This window comes from Macrobrachium nipponense, chromosome 8 (genome assembly GCF_015104395.2).
Source record: "Macrobrachium nipponense isolate FS-2020 chromosome 8, ASM1510439v2, whole genome shotgun sequence".
Classification (NCBI taxonomy): domain Eukaryota; kingdom Metazoa; phylum Arthropoda; class Malacostraca; order Decapoda; family Palaemonidae; genus Macrobrachium; species Macrobrachium nipponense.
The window spans coordinates 5,161,802-5,171,801 of NC_087203.1; the positions used below are offsets into that span (position 1 = coordinate 5,161,802).

General features: G+C 42.3%; 1 protein-coding gene across 4 annotated transcripts in view; it reads right to left on the reverse strand.

The window, feature by feature from the left end:
• LOC135222601 (uncharacterized) overlaps positions 1 to 10,000 on the reverse strand; it is a 21,964-nt gene that overhangs the window by 3,760 nt on the left and 8,204 nt on the right. For 3 of the 4 annotated variants that reach the window (XM_064260692.1, XM_064260690.1, XM_064260689.1), the window contains one exon: positions 5,751 to 5,838. In XM_064260692.1, the coding sequence (XP_064116762.1) occupies positions 5,751 to 5,837 (87 nt within the window). In that variant the 5' untranslated portion in view covers position 5,838. Of the gene's footprint in view, positions 1 to 5,750; positions 5,839 to 8,413 lie in introns of all 4 variants that reach the window. The other variant, XM_064260693.1, reaches the window with a different exon arrangement.

Sequence of the window (10,000 nt, forward strand, 5' to 3'; positions counted from 1 at the left end):
AAAAGTATTCTAATCTCCAGTACAAACTGAAAATAGTCACTGAACTTGATGACGAGGAGGGTTAACTGGTGGTTAAGGGGGGTGAGTGGGAGAATACCCCTCATTCACCTGCATCACCAAGTTCAGCCTCAAGGACAAGGCGGGGGGGTTAAGGTGGGAGCTTCGATAAAAGGATCTGGTTGAAATAACTAAGAAACGTTACTTGAAAACATTTGTCATTTGTTCCTTCGGGAATGCAAACCATTGCCTTTTATGTAGAAGGCTCACTCCTTACGTGGGAGGTCGTCTCCTTCAACAGAAGGAATATCGTTACCAGGGGCATCATTTGGAGGGGCTGGAGGCCACTTGCACCCCTCAAGACACTGATGGCCGCCCAAAAGACTTGGTTTGCCGCCCCTAACCTTTGAAATAATAATATAAAATTCACCTCCAAGGTGTGTATGTGTGTTTGGGATGGAGACTGGAGAAGGGCTCTGGTTGAAACAACGAAGACTTGATCGTGTTCTAGCCTGTCAGGAGTGCATGAGCAAGTGTGAGGCAGAGGTAGCGTTACCTAATTTTGGCTAGATCTCGCTATTCTTCATGAGTTTTAGCAGGGAAAGAAATGTTCCTAGCCATTAGTTCGAAAAGTTTGCTGCTCTGTTAATTAACTCAATACAGTTCTTATATGGCTTCAAAATGCTCCAAATGCACCCAAAGTTCCAAAGATTTCTTGGGGGCTTACAGCAGGCCCCCCGTACCCACCAGCTGATCAAGCTCCTTCATTAGCCACTCCACCCATACCGGTGTTCTAAACCTTTGCCAGCCCCAAGAAAAATCTGAAATGACGCCACTGGGTGTAACTGACTTAGAATTGTCATGATTGTGTTTGTGAGAGTGAGCAAGGGCAGCGATGACCCTTGCAATCTCCTACTGGGTCTAGCATATGGGTGTCTGAGCGGTTGGACCCTGAGAGAGACTGTAAAGCCCTGCTCAAGGAAGGAAGGATCAGAGAACCTTGTCAATATACAAGCCAGAAGGAGTTGTGTGACAGGGTCAGAATATTATAGCTCTACAACCACCAGCCCTCTTGCTACAGGGAACATCAGGAGAAACAAATATTATGTAGTTTATGTAGCATAGTCCAATCCATCAAGAACTCGGCCTTAGTTGCTGCTCTGCTAAGGGAGAAAAAGGAGAGAAAAGAGACCTGTCATTCTACATTCATACTCCAGACTTTCATTTGGGGGAAACAAAAATTAAAGAAAACTTTACACAGAACATTTTCTTTGATTTTAGCACCTGAAGCAAGCACCTCCTTCAAGCACAAACAGCAGTAAATAAACACTCATAATGAAGAGCGGCAGCTACAAGGAGATTTTGTACAGCTGAGACAAAACAATGGCTAATCAGGCACTAAGAGAGATTAGAGACAAAAATGTGTTAAATCTTGGTTGGAAACCTTGCACAGCCTGATGATGCAAAAGTCAAACAGTCACCAAGTCAGGAAAATATTGCAAAAACGTGCCAAGGTCATCATAAACACAGGACATCAGAAGTAGATGCAGCTCTTGAGATGAGACATTACAATAAAAGAATGTTATTGACAAAGAATGGTGATCCTCTTGAGTTTAGGAAGATACATTCATTAACTTATCCAGGGTTACCTATAGAGGTAAAGAAATTTTTGTGTTCCTGCCATATGTGCCATCAGAACGATTGTTTACAAAAGCAGAACTTGTTTTTGCGTAAAAGTTTACTCAAGGCAAGGAATGTCAACATGTTAGTTTCTCAACAAAAATGTGTACAAGCTGAATAAGTACTACCATAAATCAATGCGTTTTTTTTACATTTGATTTTTCTTTAGGGGCATATTTGCCCTGGGGTAAGAGAATGTATATCTTTTCTCACTTTAATTTCTTTTTCATCATAAAAATTTTCATTTCTTTCCAATTTTTGAGGTACATTACTTGATGATGATGTGAATGGATGAGATTTTTTCCATCCTTTTTTTCCTTATAAACTGATAACAAGGTTCTTTAAAATAATGTACTGCTTTTACCATGTTAAATAAATGAGACTTATTTTGTTTGCTGTACCATTTTAAATCCATATGTTTTTTCTGCCACTCATTATGGTATACAAAAAAGAATACGATTACAAAAGAATAGTCAACTTCTGTTCAAACTTTGAAACAGAACAGTAATTGTCTTACAAATAACAATGAATGTAAACATGCTTGTTTCACTTTTCTTAGGGTCACAAGCGAGTTTCTGCTTTACATACTTTAAAGTAATATTCTAGCTGTATAAATAAATCCTTAACACACACCAGAAAGTTTTAAATATATATACATACACACACAGTATGACCTGCAGAGGGTCATCAGACAGGGATCTGACCTTTATGACATTTTTTGCTTGCCCTGACTTCACAAGAAGAGAGAATGTGAGCTTCATGGTCTTTCCTTCGATGTTAAGCACTCAAGGTGATGGAGATCGGTCAGTCATTGATTCCAGATATGAGTCCTTTTTTTATCTACTCCCTAGAGGATTGTGTAGGTAATGAATGAGACTAGATGCTACTTTGTCTAGTTAGGTTGTTCCAGTAATGCTTCAAGAAAATTCACCACCTCAGGCCTGAGTGTCAACACCGTTTCGTTAGTGCTGGCTTAACCAAGAAAGAGGTGTCCAAGGACACAATCTCCTTGTGGCTACTTGAGGTGATCAAGCAGGCATCCTCTTCATGTGAAAAGGTAGGTGGGAGTGCATTCTGGGCGAGAGCTCACAAGGTCAATGGCACTGGCCCATCACTCACATTCGAAATGAGAGTTATATCCTACTCAGGGGACCTGAGTTCCCTGGGTGAGAAAGACTGTCCAAAGCTTCTCAAAAGCCTTGAAATCTCCCAAGAGGACAAGATATCTAGCCCATTTAACTGAAGATCTTGGCCAAGAGCAGCTGTATAGCCCTTAATGGCCAAAACTGAGAGATACTTCTTTTGGTGAAGAAAGACAAAAAAATCTGTTCCTATTGAACAGGCACTATGACTTGTGAGATACACTGTTGACAACACCAACTACAGATGACGGTCGCTGAGGATTTTCACAAGTATCCAGACATCTCTTTCGCTGTGCAACGAGAAAACCCTCTCGGTTGCAGGAAGTGCTTCCAGGAGTAAATCCCTGCTCTTCCACTGTCTGGTGATATCTCTCAACATGAGGATAGCACAGCTGGTTGTGCCATGGGAATCTCTCTTGGTACCTCGAATAACAGCACTACCAGGTCCAGATCACAATTGGGGTGTAGCCACTTGAAAGCCACCATGTTCAGCCTGAGATTCAGGCTGATCCTGACCATGTTGATCACCCAATGAATTAGACAGAACAGAGGGAAGGTATATGCCTCTAGGTTGTTGAATAGGTCCAATATGATTGAACAAAACACTGGCAACTTTCTGCTGTACCAGGTTGCAAACAGATCTAAGATTGTAAGACCCCAAAGATCGAATAACCTCTCAACAATATCTTGGTGTAGTGACCATTCTGGCCGTAATACTTGACTCTAGCGACTGAGCTTGTCTACCACTACATTCCGGGTGCCCAGAATGTACCTGGCTGACAACTCTACCCAGTACATTACCGCCTGCTTGTGCACCTGCACCACTAACTCATGTAACTGGAAGGAAACTAGCCCTCCATGGCTGTTGATGTTAATGTATGCCACAACTGTGGTGCTGTTCAACACACAGAGTTCCCCATTAATTGGTCCTAAAACTCTTGAAGAGCTAAAAAAGTTGCCTTGAGTTCCAGGGTGTTGATGTGGAAGTGTCTGTCATTCTGGTCCTGCACACCCGAAACTAAAAATTATTCCAGGTGTGCACCCCATCCCTCAATCGATGCATTCAAAAACATGAGCATCTTGGAAGGAGGAGTGCCCAACAGCACTTCTATTAAGAGGTTTCTGTCATCTAACCACCAAGCTAGATCTTTTCTTACCTCTTTGAAGGAGGAATGGGATAGAAAGGAGGGTCCTTTGCTGGGGACAAAAACTCTTTCTTTCTCCACTGAAGGAAGCGTAGGTGAAGCCACCCATGAGGGACCAGCTTCTCCAGAGATGACAGGTGACTGAGAATGGCCAGCCACTTCCAAGCAGGTTGTTCCTGTCAAGATAGGAATGTCTGTGTGGCTTCTCTGAACCTGCCAATACATAAGTCCTAAGGGAAGACTACCACTGCTGACATTTATCAGCATACCCAGATACTCTAATCTATACTTGGGCATGAGATCTGACTTCTCCAAGTTGATCAACACTTCCAAGTTGTGACAAAGCTTGAGAAGATGATCTCTTTCATGATGTAATTGCAGCAATGCGCTTGCCAGTACGAGCCTATCATCCAGGTACCTTAAAAGATGTATCCCATGTGAATGGGCCCAGGCTGAGATTAGTGTGAACGTGTGGGTGATCATTTGGGGAGTGTTTGAGAGCTTGAAACAAAGAGCCCTGAACTGGAACACCATCTTACTGAGGGTAGAGTGGAGGTACTCACAAAAAGACCAATGAATGAGTATTTGAAAATATGCATCCTTCAAGTCCATTGAATGCATGAAGTCACTCTCTTTGATGGAACCAAATACTGAATGCGCCATATCCATCTTGAACAAGGTTTGGTAAATGAACCGGTTCAGGGAGAGGGGTCACACCAGTCTCCAGCCACCTGTCACCTTCTCCATTAGGAACAGAAAACTGTTGAAACCTGGAGACCAATCCTTCACGACTTCCCCAGCTCCTTTCTTTAGCATTACATTCACCTCTACCCAAACGGTGAGTTCCCTCTGAGAGTTGGGAACGTAAGTCTGGAATATGAGGGGTCACAAGTAGCAGATACCCTACCTGAGGGACATCTACTACCCAGTACTCCACTCCATACTGTTGCCCCATTGTCCAATGGCTTGACAGGCAACCACACCTAGCATCCTCCAGCTTTCTTCTTGCCTTGGCCCCCTTTCCTAGCATGAGAGGGGGACTGAAAGGAACGGAACTGTGTGCATTTTGCTACCGTGGCAGAGGTAGTGTGGATACTTCTACAAAGGGGCCAAGCAAGTCTGGGACTTTCTCTGACCCAGTGAGGAAGGGCCAGCCTGCAAAGTCCCAAAGGTCTTGGTCACTGACTGGTGAACAAACTTACCATTGTTTTCAATGCGCAGCCTGTCACCTAAACAAGGCCTTGATTGATTACAGCCATGCCTACAGTATGATACACAAAAGCAATGAGGATCTGCCTTGATAGAGGAGAGGAACCATTTAAAGGACCTGTCCTCCCTTGGGCAGTGCCAAAGTGCGAGTAGTTTTCTCTCCAAAGGTGGCTTTTGTGACTGAGGGGTTTGCATAATTCAATATATCAAACACAATATTATCAGAAAAGCAAGCAGAGGAAAAAACATGAAAGCAATGGCAGTCAGGCAGAAAGCTCATAGCAGACATCTTCACTCAATGGCAGCTGAAAGTAAAGTGAAGGGCAGACCGATGAGTGAGTGGTGCTTCCCCCATACTGTCAGTGGGTAATGGCCTTGTATGAAAGTTTAATGTCCGTTCCAGCTTGCATTCGCAAGCTAAATCCCATGTAAAGAACGAGAGTTTGTATTTGTGTAGGAATGACTACTGTTTCAGCATATGCTGACCTCCTATATAAGGGGTTGATGGTTTGTATTCCTATAGGAGCAAATAAACCTGGAAATTTAGAATAGATGACTTCATGATTTGTTAACTCACCAAACTCACGCCAGCGATGATGCATGCTGCCCGTCGGAGGGAGATCCCGAAACAGCAAGACTTGAAAACAAATCGAGGCTCACCCATCCTAAAGGGAAGAAAATTACATGTAATTCAGAGGCAAACTTTTCATGCACACTGATAAAACTGTACTTATGGTACCCACACTTCTTAAATGTAAAAGTTAATTATAATACTATAAAGATATCATAATACTATCTAAATAATAATGTGGTGCCTGCTACTAATTACAGTGTGAACATCAGCAATACCACTACAATGGCCTATTGCTTCACTTTTTTATGACTTACCAAACATCCTGTCTTAATGGTGTGTTTTGTGGAACCCTATTTTATTTTCTGCTGAAGCCATAAATATTAGTAATCTGTACAAGAGGTGATTAAGGGTTTGCTTGTGCCCAGTTTGCAGACAGCAATTACCTTCTCTAATTTATATTTATATTTTACAATTTATTGATTATTTCTAAAATTACAGAAGTATCACAACAGTCTTCTGGATGGCTCATAGAAATAGTTTTCAGGAAATATATAGAAATATAGTTTTCAGGAAATATTTTCAAGAGACCAGAGTCAGATTCCTTGACTTAATATATCGGTTATACAGATCTGTTCTTTAGAGAGAGGTGAAAATTGAGGAAAGATAAATTAAAAGGAGTTGGATAGCTACATGGGATGAGGGCAACAGGAAACCGGGTAAAGTAAAAGACAGCTGCCTACATCGAAAGGACACAGCTCAGGAACAAGGCAAACTACAGTTGGTATCCTCAGAGATGTTACAGACACATCCCTACTTACACAACTACTACTAACCAAATTATTATCACAGGGAGGTGACCATGTGTTCCTCCACAGTGCATTGCTAGAACACATAGACACAGTATTTAATCTAACCTTGACAGATATTAAACATATGGAAGACTTAAAAACCAACTGGAGAGGATGAAAACAAATAATGCACCAGGACCTGATAGATCAAACCCAACACTATTTATATTGTTTATGCAGAGCACCATCATACAAAGGAGTCAGCAGAACATCTTGATAGCAATGTTAATATTTAAAAATTGCATCATTCAGAACAGTTGTTTTCAAATCTAAAACAATCTTGCACCAAAGAACTATACCCCTCTGTGAAAGATCTTGGGCTAATAACGTTAAGAAATGTGTATTATAAAAGATTCATGTGAATCATAAAGATGAAAACAGAAATGCATAGCCTATTAGAGATATAGAGAAAACCCATAATCTCCACATGCAAGAGGGATAGATAATTTGTATATATTTATACTACAATACTCTATTCAAGAGCATGCATGAATTGTAGTATCAAGCGATAGATGTCCAGGAAATATTTTACTCTGTGGATATAAGAAAACTTTTTGAGATTATAGATTAAAGAGGTTAAAAATGCAGTCGCAAAGATTCATATAAATGACACAGTAACACTGTCTTAATAATACGGAATAAGAGGAATTAAATTTGACAAATGGCTTTATGCAGGGGTGTAATTTTTTCTATTTATTAACTTACTAGATGATACAACAGTAGTTTTAAGAATGGTGGCATTATTCTTAGCTGATAGTCCACTCTTTGGAAGGAATATTCATTAACTGGTACAGTATAGGTGATGTAGAAAACGCGCAGCACAGTGAATGAATAAGAACAGTAAAGCAAACACCAAAATGTTACAATCAATAATTCAAAATCCTGCTTCAGAGAGCAATGGAAAAGGGACTAGATCAAAGCAGAACAAATAGCAATCATGGCTAACTCAGTCATCAGTAAAACTCAAGGCAGGGTAATGATAGGGAAGCTTTATTGGAAGGAAAATAGCAACCCAACATTCATGTATGTTATGTAAATAATGAAGCTCTGCTGAAAAGAAATAAATAAATTGTAAAATACAGATAACAATAAAACGCTAAGGTACACAGCAAGTGGTGCTAAATGATCTGGAATATGGGCTTTATCCTGACACTCAAGAGTTATAAAGAATGAACTATTCTATTTGAGGCATGGTGCACAAGCCAATGAGCAGCTCCCTTTCATCCAGCCGTGTTTATAGTTTCGCACTCAACCAACCACAGCCCGCGTAGTGCACCAGCACAGTAGTATTAAATGACCAACATCCGTGTGGAGGAACAAAGTGATTTCTCTTCTATTTTTGCCATTATTTTGGTGGCTTTACATCATAAAAATGTCATCTAGGATGTAAGTGTTTGTAGTAATTATTTGACAATAATCTATGAACCATTTGCATTGGGAACTGAGGGAAAAATACTGTAAATGTGAGGTATGTTAAAACTGCCAATCTATAAAAACTCTTAAAAAATTTGTTTTTGGGTTTACAATGAAATTATTCATAATGTATTTATGGTGAACAAACAAGTTTATAAAAATGTAAAGGAAATTTGCGTTTTCCTATTTTCATAACTGTTTTGCATACTGGGGTATGCAAATTTTGTGTTATGATTTTTTTCCAAAACAACATTGTTGTTTTTTTGTTTTTTCATATCGCTAGGCAAGATGAGTAAAATACATATAAACACGGATGTAGTAAGTCAAGAGAAATGTGCGGTATCAATAGTTCAACTATGAACTCATTTTACTCAAAATCAGGTTTTGGTGATGTCGCCCCTTTACCTCCGGATGCCTCAAATGAGGATGCCATCTATGTAGCAGACGCAGAAAGGCAGGTCCCCCAGGATGCTGTCCATCAGGTGTTGGAAGGTGGCTCCGGCATTCCTGAGGCTGAAGGTGGAATACGAGAATACATTGGAGCCCAAAAGGCATGATGATTGTCATCTTCAGATGTCATGAGAATGCACAGGAACCTGAAAATAAGATATAAGCAAATCCATTTTTGAGAATATTCTTGCCCCGTGAAGAGCCCCAGTGAGGTCCTGCATATTTGGTAGCGGGCAGTGATTGGGCATTGTCACTAGGTTCAGACGTCAGCAGGCAGCAAAATTTTGCGTGTGTGGGGGCATGTGGTGGATATGTGGTGGTATATCCCACGCTTGGATGGGGTTCTGGCCACCTGACTGAGTTCTGGCTTGAAAACGTCGGGGAACTCCTGTAGTAGGTCACCGTATCTGCGGGGCGTGATGGAGCACACGGTGGATACCCCAGGGCCTGCAGTTAGTGGGTGGGAACGTCAGGTCCCTGTGTCAAGGAGGCTTTTGCAGCCCATGTCTACTAGGAGCCCATGTTGCACTAGGAAGTCTGCCCCCAGGGAGGGACCTTGACATCTGCGACGATGAAGGGCCAGACGTGGGAGCAGCCCAGGATGGAGATCTTCAGGGTTCTCGTTGTGTAGGAGTGGATGAGGCTTCCTTTTGCAGCCACAAGGGCGGCCACAGCATCGGGAGTACAGCTGCATTCCTCTCCTGATGGTGGGAACACCGACTGCATCGCCCTGTGTCGAACAGCATCCTGCAGCCGGAGATTGCGTCGCAGATGTAGAATCCCACTGGGTAGGATTTTGAAGATGCTGCCACGGTTGCTGTTGAGGGTAGCCACCTTCCTCGTTTTTTGGGAAGGCACAAGGTGGTTTGCATCTCCTGGTGTTTTTTCTGAACTTTCAGTTAAAAAAACACCAAGACAGGTTGTCATTCTTTTTGCAAGGACATCTTCCTCCGGTGTACTGCGTTGACATCTGGTTCATTGGGATCCTCCGTCACCAGGCTGTTGGTCGTCGGAGGTGGGGCGAGCTTCGCAGCCCTGGCACTTCATGCAGTTTTTGGGCCTTGTCTGCCTCTGGAATCTTTGCCTGTACTTCCTGCATCAGGTGGCAGAGAAAGATTTCCCAGATCTGGCTGATCTCCTTCCTACGGCTGTCCTCACCGGACTCCAGCAGTAGTACGAGGCCCATAATCTCGTCCCAGGCATCCTTCGGCTCTGTGTCTCCCAGTGGCTAGTTGATGAGGTGGAGGACATGAGCGGCCCTCGTAGGGATGGAGAGGGAGTAAGTCCCAACAACCTTCTTCTTTAGCTCACCAAAGAGTATTTTACTGTTCTGCACTTCCACCTATGGGGTGATGGGGTTGAAAACTTCTTCTGGTAGTATCGAAATGATGACATCGGCCTTGGCTCCCTCATCCATGATGCCTGCCATTCTGAAGAGAACTGCCACTCGTAAAAGAAATGATGCCATGTTTTGCTGAGAGAAGAGCAGTAATATGACAGACAGGATGGCCAATGCCTGCAGAGATGTAGCGGGTGCCAGGA